Source organism: Procambarus clarkii, chromosome 9 (genome assembly GCF_040958095.1).
Source record: "Procambarus clarkii isolate CNS0578487 chromosome 9, FALCON_Pclarkii_2.0, whole genome shotgun sequence".
Lineage (NCBI taxonomy): Eukaryota > Metazoa > Arthropoda > Malacostraca > Decapoda > Cambaridae > Procambarus > Procambarus clarkii.
The window spans coordinates 13929058-13949136 of record NC_091158.1 but is presented as its reverse complement, the minus strand read 5'-3'; the positions used below and the strand labels follow the sequence as shown (position 1 = coordinate 13949136).

Sequence of the window (20079 nt, the reverse complement as noted above, 5' to 3'; positions counted from 1 at the left end):
GCTCTCCCGCGCCCCCTCACTCCCGCCGGCGCCAACGGGAACACTTGTAAACAACAGCATGTCACCATTCGCTTCCTTTGGCGCTGTGAGTAGTTTGGTGCCCTATGCTGCTGCTGCTGCTACGGCTGTTGCTCTTCCCTCTGCCCTTTATGCCACAAATGTTTGCGCCTGTTATCCAACCTGCTTGAATGTCCCTCTGCTTGATACATCCCCCTACCTTTCCTCCTCCTCTTCCTACATCTCGCCCACTTCGCCTGTGCCTAACCTCCTTCATTTCTTTGTATTCTTTCCCCCCATTCCCCCCATATCGCTACTTGCCAGCCAGCCCCTTGCTTCTGCTGGTGATATTGTGGTTGGTAGTGCTGCTTCTGCTGTTCTGCTGCTCTGCTTCGTGCTATTATTAACGTTCTTACTAACTGTTCCAACAATATTCCTCTTTTCCCCCCCTCCCTACCTCCTTTTATATCCCGGCCCTTCGTACTCATTATGTGTATGTGTGTGTGTGTGTGTGTGTGTGTGTGTGTGTGTGTGTGTGTGTGTGTGTGTGTGTGTGTGTGTGTGTGTGTGTGTGTGTGTGTGTGTGTGTTTGTATTCGCCACGGAACGTCCTTTGTCCCGACATACTTTCACATTTGTCCTCTTCCTCTCGTCACTCAGAACCCCAATTTAACAACTCCCTCCCGCTCTCCTCTTCTCTCTCTCTCTTCCTTTCCCTCTCTCTCTCTCTCTCTCTCTCTCTCTCTCTCTCTCTCTCTCTCTCTCTCTCACTCTCTCTCTCTCTCTCTCTCTCTCTCTCTCTCTCTCTCTCTCTCTCACTCAGGAACCGTTCCCTGAGCCTCTCTCCTCACCCCCTTGCTTTTCAGATTCTGTCTCGAGACTCTGTGACCGTGTCGGTGGATGCCGTTGTTTACTACCGTGTGTCGGACCCAATTATGGCAGAAACTAACGTAGAGGATTACAGGTACACGGCAACTTTGGCAACGCCGCTTTCCTCTATCCCCCCCTCCCCCTACCACCCATGGCAACGCCGCTTTTGCATCTATCATGGTTGCCACTGTCACACTGGTGTGATCTATGACGAGAGGCCATACTGATTACTGAAAGTGATTGATACAACTATTTACACAAACGACTGCCAAAGAATCTCTAATTTGAAAAGTGTTCTCACTGTATGTTTTCGGTTTTTATTGGTTTGTTTATTTCAAGTTTGTTTTTTTGTTGGTTTTTTGTTTAGTTTTTTGCTTTAAGGTACATTATATGGGTTTAATCAATGTACATACTTATTGTTCTAACTCCCGTCCAAGCATACAGATTAATCACTACCAAATGATATCAAGGATACTAAAACTGATCAGCTTGTAGCATAATCATCAAAAGTTGGTTTCAATAATAGCATAATGTTTTTAGTAAGAGAAATAGTGAACACTGCCATGATGCCTCGAACTCGAGACACAGAGTCATCACGGGGGAATATGCACCAATTAGAAATTAGATCTTTGGCTGTTCTTGATTTTCATTGGTGGCGTAGGTTATGCTGTACTAAAAGGCCTATTCTTCACGTAGTAGCCCATCTTTGACTTGCATGGTGCACCTCCTGCTCAAATCCTTGTCGTGTTTTCAGAGGCCCCTCAACCCCATCTTCGTTGCAATGTAAGTTAACGTTAGCCACTAGACAGTCTCCTCACCTCTGGTAGTGTGTAGTTCCTACACCAGGTGGCGAAGAGTTTGGAGATCTCATTGTAGCTCCTACACTAGGGGTAGAAGGGTTTGGAGATCTCATTGTAGCTCCTACACCAGGGGTAGAAGGACTTGGAGATCTCATTGTAGTTCCTACACTAGGGGTAGAAGGGCTTGGAGACCTCATTGTAGCTCCTACACTAGGGGTAGAAGGGCTTGGAGATCTCATTGTAGCTCTTACACTAGGGGTAGAAGGACTTGGAGATCTCATTGTAGCTCCTACACTAGGGGTAGAAGGGCTTGAGATCTCATTGTAACTCCTACACTAGGGGTAGAAGGACTTGGAGATCTCATTATAGCTCCTACACTGGGGGTAGGAAGGCTTGGAGATCTTACTTTATACCTTATACACATTCCCCTCTGGTAAGAACCCCACTACACATGTGGTCTCACATCTGCCACGGAATTGAACGGAAATATAAGGGGAAATACGTACCATATTTCACCCACTCGTGAATATCAAGGAGATGCAAACATTGCACTTGTCTTCCCGTGTGAGGCTACGTGTCTATAATATAACGAAGATAGGCCTATATTTAGTGTCTGGTTCTGTGTATTGTGGGTTGTATCATCTGATATAAAGAAATAGGCTTCAAAAATAGGCTTCAGTCACGTAATTGGGTTTTGTATTGCACTTGTTCGTTAAAAAAGAGTCTTTTTTTTTACCGCCTAGCTGACTGACGCTTGATGATCGTCTCTTTTATACCGAGCAATGAACTATGTTTTGTGAGAGTTTTCGTGTCGTGCAGTACACTGCTCAAGAGTTTTCGTGTCGTGCAGTACACTGCTCAAGAGTTTACGTGTCGTGCAGTACACTGCTCAAGAGTTTACATGTCGTGCAGTACACTGCTCAAGAGTTTACGTGTTTTGCAGCATACTGCATAAGAGTGTACGTGTCACTTACATATTTCAAGATATATATATATATATATATATATATATATATATATATATATATATATATATATATATATATATATATATATATATATATATATATATATATATATTAAATTGCAGTTCTCCGTATTGCATTACACTAGGATAACTGAGAGATAATGAGGTTCCTTAATGATAAATGTTTAAGATAACCGCAAAGTTACAATAATGCGAATCCTAAATTTTCAAATTTCAATTATCAATGAGAACGAGTCTCATTAATTGGGCAATTCAGCCACAGCACCAAATAGAGACAGTTTCTCCATACGTGTATGAAGACAAATTTGTATACACTTGGACTGGTCAGTACAGCATAGCAATTCAGTGTATGATGATCGAAACGCTTGGGCACCGTTTCTGTGGTGTTATCAGTCACCACAGAAACAGCTCTTGGACTCTTAGACAGCTCTTGGACTCTCCTCATATCCCGGCTCTGCTCTCGCATCTCAGCTTTGAGTATATCCTCAGATCCCAACGCCTTGTTCTCATATTACTTTCAAATGCTTTATAAATCTTACCGTCTTATGAAGCCTTATTCTCATAATTACCTTTCCTTCCATTTTTGGAAGGTGTATATACAGCGAAAAGTATGATAAAGTATATACACTTAGAGTTTATTTTTGTCCAGAACTGTCTTCTGGACAAAAGTGTATTTATCAGTAGGCTCGGGACGACCTCAAGTGCATTGTGGCGAGTCCGAGCCGACAGTGGCGAGTCCGAGCCGACAATGAAGAGTCCGAGCCCACAGTGAAGAGTCCGAGCCGACAATGGAGAGTCCGAGCCCACAGTGGAGAGTCCGAGCCCACAGTGAAGAGTCCGAGCCCCTCATTTAGTCTATTTGAGCGGTATTAAACCTAAGCGTTTTATTAACGTCTATCAATATATATATATATATATATATATATATATATATATATATATATATATATATATTTATATATATATATATATATATATATATTTATATTATATTATATATATATATATATATATATATATATATATATATATATATATAAACATCACGTAACTCTGTAACATTATGATTTAATCTATAAGACGAAGGATTGTATGCAGAAAAAATGTTTGCTCATATTTAGAAGTGAAAGAGTAGTGACACGCTGTGTAAAGTTGGCTTCTGGAACACACTAATACTCCTCAAGTGTGTTCATAGTTACCATAAATTATATATCATAGCTTTGCTTGTTCTGTAATGATTCTTGTTTATTTTTTTTAAGGGAGGGGGGAGTATATCCCTTAATGCTATTATACAGATTATAATGACATATTTCTAATACAAAAGGCACTGGTGTATGATAGACATTTCATGATAACATTTTTAAATAAGAAATTGATGATTGCTTACCTTTTTTTAAAGTTGAAATTGCGCAACGTTTATTGTTTAAAATTCCACATAATTTGTTTTCCAGTTTTGAATTAAAATTTGTATTCATAAGTGTGTTTCGTATAAATAGCCTATTCCGCAAAAATATTATTAAACTCGGCTTTTAATTCAAATTTTGTCTTCATAATTTTTAACCATTGATGTTTACGAAAGGTTTCATTGCTGATAAACTAGCTTTTAAATATTTTCTGGATATTGCAGTAGTGATAACTTGATGACGCAAGAGGGACAGAAATAAGAGGCCGGGAATCTGCCTAATCTCCAACTGTGCAGCTTGGAAGAAAATCTGCCAGAAATCCTAGCAAACGTATACCAATCTTAGTCTACTAATTATGAAAACATTATATTGATTTGTTTTAAGAACCCCCCCTTTACATATTTATTGTAAAAGCCCCTTTACTTGGCGCATTACTGAGAGGAATATATGTATTTATGAACTGGTTCACCCCCCAACAGAAGGGGAACAGGTTCCACAAGTAGCAGAATATCGCCCTCGCTACCCATTGACAGCTGACTCCCCTCCCCGTACACAGTCCTCCTGACTATACTCAGACTTAGTTGACTTCTATGTGTGTATGTATGTGTGTGTGTGTGTGTTTGTGTGTGTATATGTGTGCGTGTGAGTGCGTGCGTGCGCGTGTGTGGTAATCATTTTTGTTGGCTAAGTTGCAGTATTTGGTTTGCAAATCCACAAAAGGCTGGGTTTTATTCCTTATGTTATTATATTTATGTCTAGTTTCCCATTGTTTTATTTATGTTTATATGACACCTTTGTTTTTTCTCCTTTTGTTGCCATCTTCACTGTGTTGATCCTCTACAACAGTGACCAGAAGAGGAATTCAAACGGGGATCTCTCCCAGTATCTAATCCTGTGTACATTGGAGCAAGTAGGCCACCGCTTGAGGAATGGCTGGTTGTTATGCTCTCTCAAAAGGACTGTTAATGCTCGGAGATTCCCTCCGCAACTCTTCTTATTTCCTTCATAATTGCTTTGATTTCTGATCTGAGCAATAATCATTTAGCCTGACCACAGTGTGGAGGCGTCAGCTAAATTTTATGGGGTTTCTTTTCTACGAAATAATGTTTTTTGAGAGAGCGTGGCAGCTTGTTTTGGCCTAAAGTGACGGCGTCCTTGTCATGAAGTTCTCAACTAACCGGAAAAAGCATCACCACCCTCTCAGTAGCTCCTACCTGTCATCAGGTATTTACACCGAGTCATCAGTAGTCGGGTGCACTCAAATAAGTCTTCTTTTAATTAAAAATATTGACGTAAAAGAAAATGCGTGCTACAAATTGTCCCGTTAAAAAAACAACAACAGATATTCGTATTCGATTTTCCGTAGTCAGATCCCCTCGGCAGAGTATATCTTTTTCCACGCTTGCCAGTGCTAACATTTCCTTAGTTAAATGAAAATTGAAGGCAGACGAAAAGCTCATCATTTACTTTCAGCCTTGACAGCGCTTGCAAGAGGGTCGTCTCCAAGTACGGTCCATATGGGAAAATGAACCTTTTGGGGAAAATTCTTTGGAACGTCACACAGTGATGATGGTGTTCCATTTTACGAGTTGGCTGCCAGATACTGAGAGAACTTGTGCCAAAAGTATAAAGTGAGGCTCGAGAGGGAAGGGATGAGGAAGAGAGAAGAGATAGAGATAGCATCTAAGCCTCGCCGCATCTCTGATCTCGCCGGAGCCTTATTTCAATAGGTTTCTTTTAAAATACAGTAGTAGGGGAGGTAAAAATAGCACGACGAAATAAGAATTCAATTAATTTTCAATGAACTTTCTAAAATTGCAACATGAAGGTCCTTTGCTCTTGAGGAGTCGCAAGACACGTTCAAGTAGCTCCAGTAATTTATAGTCATTTTGTTCTTAGTTAGCGCCAAGGACTACAGAACATTGGCTATACGCCTTGTTCTCTAAGGACGGATGGGTATAAACCGAGAAATTTTCCACAAAAGTATTTTTCATTTCCAAAAATCTTTGTGGCTGAGCCAGAGGGAAAACGAATGACGTTAACGACTCGTTAATTATAATATTTTTGGGGATAAGTTTTTTAACATATGCCATTACTACAGCCTAGTAAGCATTACAGCAATACAATTTATTTTAAATAATACTTTTGCAGATGTATGCATTTTTTACAATAACATTAACAGTTACATATGTTATAACACGACTTTATAACTTCAGGTATAACATTTGTATTTTATTTTGATCTAATGAGTAAATAAAATGTCATGAACACTTGAATTAGAATACAAAATTAATATTAATTGTAAAATTTACTTGACTGATGTCTGTTTTTATATTACATTAATAATTATGTCTCGAAGCTGTTTTCTTTCACTTAGCATATTATTTATAAGTCTAAGCTTAGTGGATATGCTATAAATACCATGTTTCTTAAGAAAGTTTGAATAATTTTCTTAGAATATAGGTTTATTTTAACCTTAAAAGCACGTTTCATTAATCATTGTATATTTTAGTTAATAAAATCAATTAACTATAATGTTAAACAAAATAAAGATAATCGTCAAAGCATCTTTTCAATTTAAATGTTTTAGACTGAAAGGAATCATTTTTGCTAGCCTGGCAAGCAGTCATCTGTGTGACTCATTATACAAAACTTGCTATACCTGACCTTTACAAATTTGATCCTTTTAGTAGGATGCCGTTGCTAACATACTATAAGTGAATGAGTTAGAAAACAGGCATGAACAGTTCAAAACTCGTGAATGTAACATGCATGCATGTATGTGCAGGCAATTTGAAAATACGTAATAGGTGTACAATCTCCAACGTTCGACACGGTCGAGGACTTGAAATAAGGAGTAAAATAATAACAGTAGAGGCAGCAAGTTACAGAGATGCAAGGGTCACACTACAGAATTGATTCTAAGTTGAGTTAACTTTCTCATTTTTAACTAGTTATTCTTGCGTCATTAATTTTACCGCTCTCGAATACTCAGACCCCAAAATAGATCCTCAACAATAGCGTGTCGAGGATTGCCCATCCCTCTTACGATTCTTAATATTAATGAAGTATAATTACGCAGCTTGATTTTCTTAATTTTATTCGAGCGATATTGTTTAACTCGAATACATTAGCGATACTTTTCAATCAATGTTCGGAGACTGGTCGAGAGATTATAAAAAGCTGGTCGGAGAGAACTTATAAGAGGCTGGTCCAAGGATTATAGGAAGCATCCATTAATCCAGAATAAACGCTGAAAGAGGCATCCAGTAAGTCCAAAAATAACGCTGCGGGGTCCGAGGACACCAGAGGGGCTGGTACTGGTGACTTAAAGGTAAAGGAAGGCTTGAGACTGAGACGGCGGTGTTGTTTGTATTTTCTAGGTGTTATCCAAGGACTCAGTAACGGTGTCCGTGGATGCAGTGGTGTACTACCGTGTGTCCAACCCAATGGCTGCCGTGTGTAACATCTCCGATTTCAGGTATTAACACATATATACTGGCTAATCCTCAGACATCTGTGACACAAGGGGAATCTTTTATTTTTTTTTTAGTTTCTGTTTATCCTAAAGGCACCGAATGCTGAATTTACCTCTTAGATTAAAGAATCAATTTGACGCCAACCACGTAGGCCTACCAGTGGTTGGGGGCTATTGCCATCTTCATGTAGTGTCAAAGGTTGGCATTCTGTGCTTGTTACCGCAGGATAACCCAGCCACGTGCCCTGATTGGTCAGTCTTTCTCGTTCACCTCCTTTTAACGCAAGCCACCGACAAGTAAACTAGGAGCAACTGTCATGGATTTTTGACCAAGTGGGACCAATCAGGGCGTGTGGGTGATGGGCGTGTCTGGTGGTGTGGTTGGTGCTCGTCAAGGCTGTATGCACATAGTTGGGCGGCGGCCACACTCACGTGAGCCCAAACTGCTCGTGCGGTAAGTCTTATTTGTCCATTATTATGTCCGTTGAGCCCTGTTTCAAAGCTTGGTAGTGTGACCATTCAAACGTTAGTTTACCATTACCGCGAATTCAACACAACCTAATTAATAGATTATTCTATTATCTGTTAAGATAATATATTCCAAAATAACCCATTTAGAACATTTTGGTATAAAATATGTAGGTTTCCCCCACTTTTTTTTCTAATAAATAAATGTAAATACAGACGCAAAGAACACAAATAATGTTTGGTCTAGTTTGTAGTTACTGTAATTCAACCATTAAACTAGGGAGCAAGCAGCTAGACTCACCATTGAGAAGCTTGGAATTGTCTTGCTGATCAGTTTAAAGAATCCTCCGAAATGATTATATATATATATATATATATATATATATATATATATATATATATATATATATATATATATATATATATATATATATATATATATATATATATATATATAATGTAGACCGTTACACATAGATAACAGTCCATATTTTGCAGCTTTGACAGTTTTAAGAAAAATTTAAAGTAATCGGCAGCATATTAAAAGAAAACAACTTGTTATAAATCTAATTTAACACTCCTAGCCCAAAATTAACATATCCTTGTCCAGATTACTGTATTCTTCTCCAAATTTATCGTATAATAGGCCTAATCTATGTGTACTATATTAGGCTTATGATACGATAAATTTGGCTTAGAAAGGGTTCGGTTTTCTTCGTTTTTTTATATATCTTTCGGTTCGTATTAAATAGGGTTAATAGTACAAATTGTGGACTGTTCATATGTGCACGTGCAATAGTTCCTATTTTGCATCTATGATTCATTACTAGCTTGCTAGACACCTCATCTCCCAGGCCACCTCACAGGTGTCTTAGTAACTGCATCCGCGACAAAAAGCAAGTCTTAAAAATAGTGTCTTTAATCTTGCAAGTTAAACCCCGATTGAAGCTTCACCCTGACCATATTGAATGGTGAAAAAAATGGTGACTGGCTGATGTAGGATCTTTTTTTGTTCTTTGTATCGATTATAGGCTCTAATTACCCCACCCCCCTCCCCCTTCGACTTTTACGAAAAGAAACTAAAATATATATATTAGTTCATATTGACTAATTTATGAAACGGCTTACGGACAAACAAGTACAAATGAGGCGTAGTCAGCCAACTGCCTAGGTCTAGCTATGGGGGGGGGAGGAGAGAACCCCCATAACTAGATATATAGACAGAGAAGATTACCAACCATTTTTTCCTCAATTAAAACAAAACTCCAGATTCGCAACACTGGACCTATTCTTATATACACTGACATACAGCAAACGCATTTACTTAGTTTCCAATTTGTATTATTTTTTTTAATCGATAATAATTTGTAGATTATATATGGATTTTGAAACCAAGCTCATTCAAACTTCGATGTTGTATTAGACGGGAATTTGGCTCACAACTCTTAAAGCCTCATACGTAAACCCCATTTTAAATGCGGCATCGAAGCTATAGCCTAGCGATATAGAATAGATATCCTTCCCTTTCCCTTGTAACTCGGACGATATATATATATGTGTATATCACGAAAATAAACACGTGATTAAGAATGTGACAATGTCAGACCACGGAGGAAATTTTCCTGTTTCATTTTCCTCCGTGGTCTGACATTGTCATATATATATATATATATATATATATATATATATATATATACACACAAGGTCCGTCTTGTACGCGACGTTAACATGAACAGCCATATATATGACCTAGACATAAGCAACCAGGGTTGAGCTCAATGCACATATTATCCCCTTGTGGAGGACAATCTCTTCACATCCTCCGTAAACTGTACATCCCTCATGCATATTTGTTCGATAACATTTTTTTGGTTAATATCACAGTATGTGTTGAATATCATATAAATTAACTCTTCCTAACAAGTATTTTTCATTTCGTAAAATAAGTTTCCTTATCAGTATTTTTTTTACTTTTTATTTGTGTTGTAAATTTTTAGTTATATATATATATATATATATATATATATATATATATATATATATATATATATATATATATATATATATATATATATATATATTAGTCGCTTCTTTCAGTAGTTTACCTATGCTAATAGATACATAGTTATGTTTCTTTAATGTTATTTAGAATATGATTTGTAATTAGTAGCAAGATGCACTAGAGAGAAAATGTAGATGTTGTTGGGCGGGCTCTGAACACTACGCTCTCCCTTCCACTAGCCCTGCACTAGCCTATCAACTAGCCTTTATTAGATATTTATCGTTGAAGCCTAAGACATGTTAGGTTACCGGCGCCCGTGTCTATATATTCCGTTTTATTTATCTCCTTAGATCTTATGCCCTTATCAAAGCTTGTTCCCTCCCTTTACTAAACTATTCCTACATGTGTACAATTCTTCCCTTATTTAATTTTCTGACTTTTGTTTTAACTTAAATTTGCTCGAATCTACCAACGCTGATTTACCCAAAACTGTCCTAACCTTAATTAATCTTGGCGAAGCCCACTTAAATTTATCCTAACCTTAACCTTTCCCCACCCATATCCTTCTGAGTCTGCCCACCCATATTCTAAATCAGATGCACTTTCTTAAGATTGCATTTGCCTTGACATATTAGCGTGGGTCTTGGCTCCGTATGCTCCGTATCAGTCAGTCCATTTACCGGTGCACTTGTCTATGTCCTTCTCCTCACTGACATTATCCTATACCTAAGTTACTCAGTGATAACTGTCTTCTTAGGGGCTGTTCGTGCCCGTGCCACCTTTTGGGTGGCTTAATCTTCATCAATCAATCAATAACTGTCTTTACTCTGATTTACCCAATCCCAAAAGTAGAGTATTCGTCTATCACGACATAATCACTAACCACAAGTTATTAATATTTATTGTTTGTATTTTTATCATTACTATTATTATCATTATTATTATCATTGTTATTATACTATTATTTCCATATTATTCTACTTCCATTTAACCAAGTTTACTAAATGCTCACGTTCGCATGCCTTCTTAAACCCTCTTTTTATGCATGTGTGTGTCGGCAGATCTACCTTTTTTCCCCTGTCCTTTTATTCTTACAGATTTCATGACTAAAAGGAACATGACTGACTCGGAAAAAGCCAACAGATTACCTTGAGCACAGATAATCTTATCTTAATGTAGCTGTAGAAGAATTTCAAATTACCTTGTTTCAACGTACGATGGAGATACAGTGGGTCAAGAATAATATTAAACAAAATTCTTGATACAATGGTTATTAGGAGGACAATAGGACTCAGTCACTCGGGGCCAAGTAGCCTAATCTTTGCTCTGTGAAGAGTACGAGGGTTACAGAGAAGCGGTGCCAGTGCCACAGGGCGCCTGGCGCCTCTCCTCAATTATACTTAAGAGTGCGTTCCCCAGAGAGTACTTACGGGCTCACCATAGCCCGTGCTACATGGACACTTCGTCCTGAGTAGCTAAATCTCTAACAACAACGACAACAACAACAGAGAGTACCTGTGTAAGTCTGGTGACAATGTGACAATATTTGCTCGTAACATAATCTTAAAGACTTCATTATGTTTCAGAATGGTAAGATCGTGCGCTATGTATAATGTAGTGTGCCCGGTACATTTGACCTGGACATAAACATACATAGCTGAGAAACATATATACACCCCAAGATGCATACAATCTTAACATACACATGCATACATTATAAGGTAAATATAAAACAAAATCTGTACGCAAGTGTACGCTCCTTAAAGTGTTCACGACCTTGGTGAGACCAAATTGGAATATGCAGCGGTTGTATGATGCTCATATCTAAAGACTATCAATAAACTTGAAAAAAAAAGCAAAGACATGCAGCTAAATGACTTCTGGAACTGAGAAACAGGAGCTAAGAGGAGAGGCTAAAGGCATTACATACACCAAAGCGACAGTGCCAAAAAAAAGAGATGATATGATCACTTCGTACAAAATAGTAACATGAATCGACAAAATTGATAAGAATTATTAAAAACTGCAACTTCAAGAACAAGAGGTCATAGATTCAAATTGAGGAAACATGGTTGCCGAAAAAAATTAGAAAGTTCAATTTTGCTACCAGAGTGGTAAACAGCAGGAACAAGTTAAGTGAGAAGGTTGTGGATGGTAAAACCGTCAGGAGTTTCAATGTGTCATATGACAAAGAGTATTGGGAAGACGGGACACCACCAGCGTCGCTATCGTCTTGTAACCACACTCAGGTAATTTACACGGTGCCCCTCCCACACATACACTCTCTCCCTAACACACACTGCCCCCATACACACACTGTCCTCATACACATGCTGCCTTATACACACACTGCGCCCATACACACTCCAATATACACTGCCTCCCATACACACTCTTCCCCATCACACATTGTCTCTCCCCAACATACGCTGCCCCCATACCCGCTGCCACCACACTCTCTTCCCAACATACACACATGCAAGGTGATGGAAAAGATTGTGCGAAAAAAATTGTGGAACATCTGGAGTGAAAGAACTTTGTAACACATCATCAGCGTGGGTTCAGGGATAGCCAATCTTGTCTCACACGATTAATTGAATTCAATGACCAGACGACAAAAATCAGGCAAGAAAGAGAAGGGTTGGCAGACCGCATACTTTTGGATTGCCAGAAAGCCTTTGACACAGTGCCCATGGGAGACGAATGCATAAGCTGGAGATGCAGGCAGGAGTAAAAGGGAAGGTACTCTATCGGGTAAGGGAGTTCTTAGCAACAGAAGACAGTGAGTCACTCTGAGGGGTGAGGTCTCAACGTGGCGGGACATCACCAATGGAGTCCCACAAGGTTAAGTGCTTGGACCTATCCTATTTCTGATATATATAAATGATCTCCCATAGGGAATAAACTCATTCATCTCGATGTTTGCTGATGATGCACAAATTATGAGAAGGATTAAGACCGAGGAGGGTAGCAAGAGGCTACAAGATGGTCTACTAAAGTTCAACCAAAGTAAATGTAAGGTAATGAAACTAGGGGGGGAGGGAACAGGAGACCAGACACAGGGTACCGAATGTGAGACGAAGTCCTCCACGAAAAGGATAGAGAGAAAGGTCTAGAGAAAGAAAGAAAGGGTTGATATCATGCCGAACCTCTCGCCTGAAGGCCACATAAAAATTATATTATAAGCGGCGTATGAGAGGCTGCCTGAACTTTTATTATTGCTTTTGTCATGACTTGTTGTTACGTTTTCACGATCGTTGCTGTGATGAGATCATGCCAGCGCCAGGGTAACAGCCTGGTCCTCAAGAGTTCTCAATCACCTCTTAAGCCAGAAATATCTCTCGTTGTCAGCTGGAGGCCAGATTTGAGCTGCCGAATGTCGCAAGCTGAAGAACTAAACGTCATAAACTTTACTGTTAAGGTAGCCAAATATCCCCCCCCCACCCCGATTGATTTCCTTTTCAGAATACTCAATCCAGCTTATTTTAACAGTAGCCGAAAAAAATAATAAGTAGCGACATAGCTGGCTTTTCAAGGGGAATAAAATTATCCTAATTGGTATCCAATTCCCATTTCGTTGTGGGAATTATCTGACATTTTAATCCCCACCCAACCCCCCTCTTCTCCAAAAAAAACTCCCCCCCCCCCTACCCTCTTCCTGTGTTTTGGCTTAATCTTGAATGGGTCAGCGAAAATGGCAGCACCTCACATCGTGTGTAAAATGAACATCGACCAAGTTGGACCACTATTCACACGCTGAAGATAAGAAGAACATTTAAGATTCAGGGCTGCAAAGATTGAGCGCCCATCTTCGTGACGAAATGATGCACTGTTTGCTGCATCTGATTACGGCAATGGAGCCGAGTCATTAAGTGATGACATAGAATGCATTTTGATTGTGGTGTTATAACTTGAAAGTTATAAATTACTCTTGAATACAAAGAGCTGCTAAAGAAAAAAATAAAGAGTCGCTATACTAAGATTAAGACAGAAAAAAATTAATGAGGAAGTGGGTTTTATTTCGTTGATCATTAATATATCCATTAATTGATGTCTTTCGTTTTCTTTCTAGGCGGCTCTCATTTTTCATTTTATCCTAAATGCCTATATATTTCTGTCGGTTATTGCGTTAATCTAACACTTGAAAACCCTCTTCACATATATATATATATATATATATATATATATATATATATATATATATATATATATATATATATATATATATATATATATATATATGAGGTAGCTTAAATGTTCACATGTTAGCTACGTATTACTCATTCGGAATCGAAGAGAAAAATCCAACCTCCAGAGTACAGAGCGCTAACGATGCAACCCGTCCTCTGACCAAGTCCATTCCATCCAGCGGTCGACCCCAAAGACGCATTCATCAATTTTTACATGCTATTCATTCAAAATAGGAATTTTCTCAAGTATAAATTAATATTGTTATATATTAGCATACTGTGCATATTTAGGCATTGGTTAGGTGTTTAGGGTCTGTTGGCGATTATTTGTATTTGTAGTATGTGGGTGAAGCATTTCAACCCGTCCTCAGACCAAGTCCATTCCATCCAGGGGTCGAATCCAAAGACGCATCAGTTTTAACATGCTGTTCATTCACAATAGGAATTTTCTCAAATATAAATGAATATTTATACTTCCGGAACAAGTACTTCACTGACAAATTTTGTTCGAACCACAACGCTGTAAATGCTTCACCCACGTACTACAAATACAAATAATCGCCAACCAAACCTAAACACCTAACATAACCTATGCCTATATATGCACAATATGCTATTATATTATAATATTAATTTATATTTGAGAAAATTCATTTTTTCAATGAACAGCATGTTAAAATTTATGAATGCGTCTGTGGGGTCGACCGCTGGATGGAATGGACTTGAGTCGAGGACGGGTTGCATTTATCAACCAATCCTCAACTCATGGTCTTCCAAGCTCCGGCTGTCCCTTGCAAATACAAATGTACAACTATACCTTTGTTGATGAGAAAGGGCTGCCGGACGGATGATCATTGCTTGTGGAAGGGTTGAAATGTACCACGAATATATATGGGACCTCCAACATACATGGGACTTTTAACATACGAAACAAGTGAAGCACTTTCCCAAAAAAAAGCTCGAACGTCATCATTTGTGATTCATATATAAAATACTTTTTATTCATAAACAACTGGACGACTACCACATAATATGGATTTGGGCATATCATCAAAGAGTTTCAAATTATCAGTGTGATTTGTTATTGATAACCATATTGATAATACATCAGTATGGATTTTAAACATCGTTTTAAATAGCAGATTGCACAATCTACTACTGCAATATTCATGAACATTACTTTAAGCTCATTATTTTGCATTTAGGCTCATAAACATTATTTTAGATTTCCGAACACCGATTTAGTTTTGTAAATTTTGATTTGGGTTCTTAAACATTAACGTGTTGGTACTACAGTATTCCTGTTCAGTTTCGTAAAATTTGATATAGATTCACAAATTTTGATTTGGAGCTTCCTACCCCGTCCGCTAAACATTAACCAAAAATCCTCTTCAATCTAAAAGCACTTTACACATAATTCGCAGCTGGATTATGTTTAAACATTTAGCTAAAAGTACGCTTTGACTACCAATGTTCGAAGCGCACCTCTCTAAATGCTTCACCCTATCACTTAACCTGCAGTCCGTTCTCGTAAACAAAGGCCAAAGTCCATTCCATGCACCCGCCAAACCCCCTGTTTATGAATGAAAAACGGTTTACACACGACTCACACCTGATGACGTCCGAACACTTTCGGAACAAGTGCCTCGCTCACGTCCTCTGTTCAAACCACAATTATCTAAACCCGTCCTCGACTCAAGTCCATTACATCCAGCGGTCGACCACACAGACGCATTCATAAATTTTATATATATAGGAATAGGTTATATGCCTATATATGGACAATATGCTAATATATTATAATATTAATTTATATGTGAGAAAATTCCCGTTTTGAATGAACAGCATGTAAAAATTTATGAATGCGTCTGTGGGGTCGACCGCTGGATGCAATGGAATTAGAGTCGAGGACGTGTTGCTATAAATGCTTCACCCACGTACTTCAAATACAAATAATCGTCAACAGAACCTAAACACCTAACCTACGGCTAACTATACATATAACTTTTATGTATAATAATAATAACTTACGTATGAGAACAAACATAGTATGTTAAAATTGACAAATGCGTCTGGGGAGGACGGCCGCTGCTTTAACCAGCCTAGTGTGAGGACGGGTTGGAGATCTTCTGGTCGCCAAGGCATATATACACCTAGAGCTTTACCCCATTTCTCTGTGTATACACGCTGAGTTTACTTGAGTCTTGAACAACGGTTAAGATTGAAGTATCTTAAGATTGAAGTATCTTAAGATTGAGGTATCTTAAGATTGAAGTAATCTTAAGGTTAAGATTGAAGTACTCGTTGGTCAGTAGGCTATTGTGGTGGCCTTCATAAAACTTCTAGGTTAATAGGTAATGGTCTAGGTTAACCTCTAGGCAGGTTAATAGGCCGTAGGCCCAACACCAAACCAAATCTGGTCGCAGATGGTAAGTATAGTTTGGAATGGAATGTTTACATGACTTTTAAAGTGATTTTGTTTAGTGTAGAAAAAGTGCTGCGCTTTTCCTCTTAATAGACTCTTAACAATTTTTATGTTTTAGACTATTTTGTTACGTTCGTTTTATTTGTTTGTTGATATTTTCCTATTTCTAATAGTTGAATAAAACGAAAAACCGAAGAACATAGCACCAGATATAAATAATGGAGCGTGCAGTTCGTTCTTCCATGATATACAGATTTCGACTTTAACAAGAAGTGTGAAAATTCACCTTTGCGTTTCTTATGGTAAACACTAACTTTATGCAAGACTGACCACCTACCTACTTAACCTGTCTTATACAGAGTGAGCCTTAGCACTTATATTGTTCTCTGAAATATTATTAAACTTCGTTTATCTAGACTTGATCAATATAAATGTACAGCAATATATCTATAATTATCAACGCCAGTTGCATAAAATGCTTAAGAAACATTAATCTAGCTCTGGAAATTTTCTGGAATCTAGGGTTAGGCTATCTGGCCTTAATATGGCATCTAAACCTTTGAAAGTTGTTTCTGTGAACATTTTCTCATTAAGAAATGGTGTGGTTCGTGTATCTATGACTTACACAGCCTGACATCATATATTTAATAGATATTTACCCAGATACTTTTTTATTATAAGCCATTCTTATCAGAATAGCCTAGCAGATTTTATTTTATATAATGTCCTTTATCACAACGTTTATAAAATTTACATTAGATATGCAGAATTAAACGAATATTAATTTAATGGCATTTGCTTTATTCGAACGTAAGCGAACCAAGAGAGTAATTAATTGTAAATATTCGCTAACCCGGATTTAACATTAAACACTTCGGAAACCCGGAATTAATTTGTTCACACAACAACAACAACTTTCTGTAGTTACTCACCCTCAATAACATATTATTAATGTGTTCGCCTGAAGCTGAAAATAATCAACCCATAATAACTCAGATTTAAGGTACATTACGTTTTGAACAAACCTGGTTTAAAAGTATTCAGCAGCCCCCTGATTTAAGGGCGCCACTTTCGACACTCCCAGACCCCTTCCTCTCTACCCACTGTAACCCCGCACTTATCGTCACTGCTCAGCAACCCGGATTGAACGTCGTTACCGCCAGCAACTCATGGCACCTGGTCGCAGTTCGAGGCAGAGCAACACATCTGATCATTGTCTCAACTCACCCCCTCCCCATTCCTCCCTCTACCTCCCTCCCTATCCAAAAATGACTAAAGTCAATTAAAAACATATTTTTTTGCTCCGTTGCTACTGTGGTTCGTCTTGCGACTTAGTGCCTTGGGGTTCTGGCCATGACGACCCGTGTGCCATGATCAGGGACTTTAAGCCTTGGGCACCAGTTCAGTGAGGGTCAGAGTCTAGTTGGGTTGATGCCTCTAAAAGATATATATATATAACATAAAGGGTTTGAAACTCATTGAAGTGGTTCTTTCGGCTTTTAGTCACTAATCACTGCATGCGTTGGATGAAACAAATATGATGGAGGTAGGTGGTATGGCAACAAGAGTTATATATATATAAATATTCCTTCTCCCCTCCCCCCCACCCCTCCTCTCTTGATATAACCCTGGCTGCAACATGTTGGTTATACATCTATGTGCATCTTTACAAACTATAGGTGTGAGAACTGACTCCTGGAAAATTTATATTGCATGTATATGTGTGTGTGTGTGTGTGTGCGTGTGTGTGTGTTTACAAACAGGTTATGTCCCGTATCTCCTGCTGAAGAGACGGCTAAGGTAAACACCAATCTCATTGTTTGTAGTCATAATATCATCAAACTTTCTGGTAACTACTCAATATAGAGTCATAACAAATACCTTTTTAATCATTTACAAATTTAGTATCATAATAATTACGTGCAATTTAAGATATATATATATATATATATATATATATATATATATATATATATATATATATATATATATATATATATATATATATATATATATATATATATATATATCGTTATAACTGTTGTTTCAACATTTCAAAGTCTTTCTTTATCATGAGAATTTAACTCATCAGACTGTATATTATTATCAACGTCAACAAAAGACTCTTCAAAGCTCAGGCATTATAGCTTTTAATTAAATACATTTTGTAAACAGTTTGGCAAAGTTGCGTCAATGAACGCGTTGCCATTAAGGTAGTGTCGCAATCATATAAACTTTCACCCTAATCTCACTGTCGTCAGTTTTGCTTTTTAGTCACTGTCATCGCTATTGTCATCTTCACACTACAGTTATCTTCCCAATAGTCATCATCACACTGCGGTTATCTTCGCACTAGTCATCATTACACATCAGCCTTCATCTAGTCATCATCACACTATAGTTGTTGTCTCACTCTAATCACCTTCACATTCAAGTCATCACCACACTATAGTTATCTTCACATTAGTCACCATCACATATCAGCCTTCATCACACTAGTCATCATTACACTATAGTTACCTTTAAACTACTCATCATTACACTATAGTCATCTTCACACTAGACATCATCGCACTATTATCATCTTCACAATATATTCACCTTCAGACTAGACCTTTGTTGCCAGATGCATTCACTCCAAGTTCAGTGGCCTTTGTCGCCCATCTCAGCATAGACCGAGGGAATGACACACAATGTATAAATATATTATATTAGAAGTAAGGAATGACGAAAAGACGTGGCTAGGTATTATTTCTTGAACAAATAATTCAGGAAATAATTAAGGGTGCATATGAAGATAATAAATAATCCAAAACAGGAATATGGTAAGAATGCCACAGCAAGTCATTACCCAACTATTATCGTGAAGAGCGCAGTTAGATATTTATTTGCAACCAACCACCCTAAGACAAAAATTACCCGGTGATTAATTCACCAAAATTATACTACCACATAATTAACCCGCACTCGGGTCTACTACTTTCCTTAACACAATATGTTTCAATATCAAGGAGTATTACTGCCTGATGCCTTAAGCACGTCCTAAGTAATGCTAATTCAAAAGATTTCTTAACTGATAATAAGAGCCCACGAGAGAATATATATTTTATATATATTTTATATATATAAAATATATATATAATATATATATAATATATATATAATTATATATATATATATATATATATATATATATATATATATATATATATATACAGTATATATATATATATATATATATATATATATATATATATATATATATATATATATATATATATATATATATATATATATATATATATCAACTTTCTGTCGATATAAAAGTGATGCTGCCTCCTACTTTTTTATCTTTATTTAATAAAATACAATATAAATCATATATACATAAATATTTACTGGATATGATATTGCCATCTTTCCTTCCAAAATTTGTCTTAACAATTTACAATATATCCG

At 37.4% G+C, this 20079-nt stretch overlaps 1 protein-coding gene across 7 annotated transcripts in view; it reads left to right on the top strand.

The window, feature by feature from the left end:
• The window catches only part of LOC123766297 (mechanosensory protein 2), a 563765-nt gene that overhangs the window by 525727 nt on the left and 17959 nt on the right, over nucleotides 1-20079 (top strand). For 5 of the 7 annotated variants that reach the window (XM_069321164.1, XM_069321163.1, XM_069321166.1 and 2 more), the window contains one exon: nucleotides 7441-7538. The exons of 1 other annotated variant lie outside the window; for it this stretch is intronic. In XM_069321164.1, coding sequence (XP_069177265.1) covers nucleotides 7441-7538 — 98 coding nt within the window. Of the gene's footprint in view, nucleotides 1-862; nucleotides 961-7440; nucleotides 7539-20079 lie in introns of all 7 variants that reach the window. One more of the 7 variants, XM_069321161.1, reaches the window with a different exon arrangement.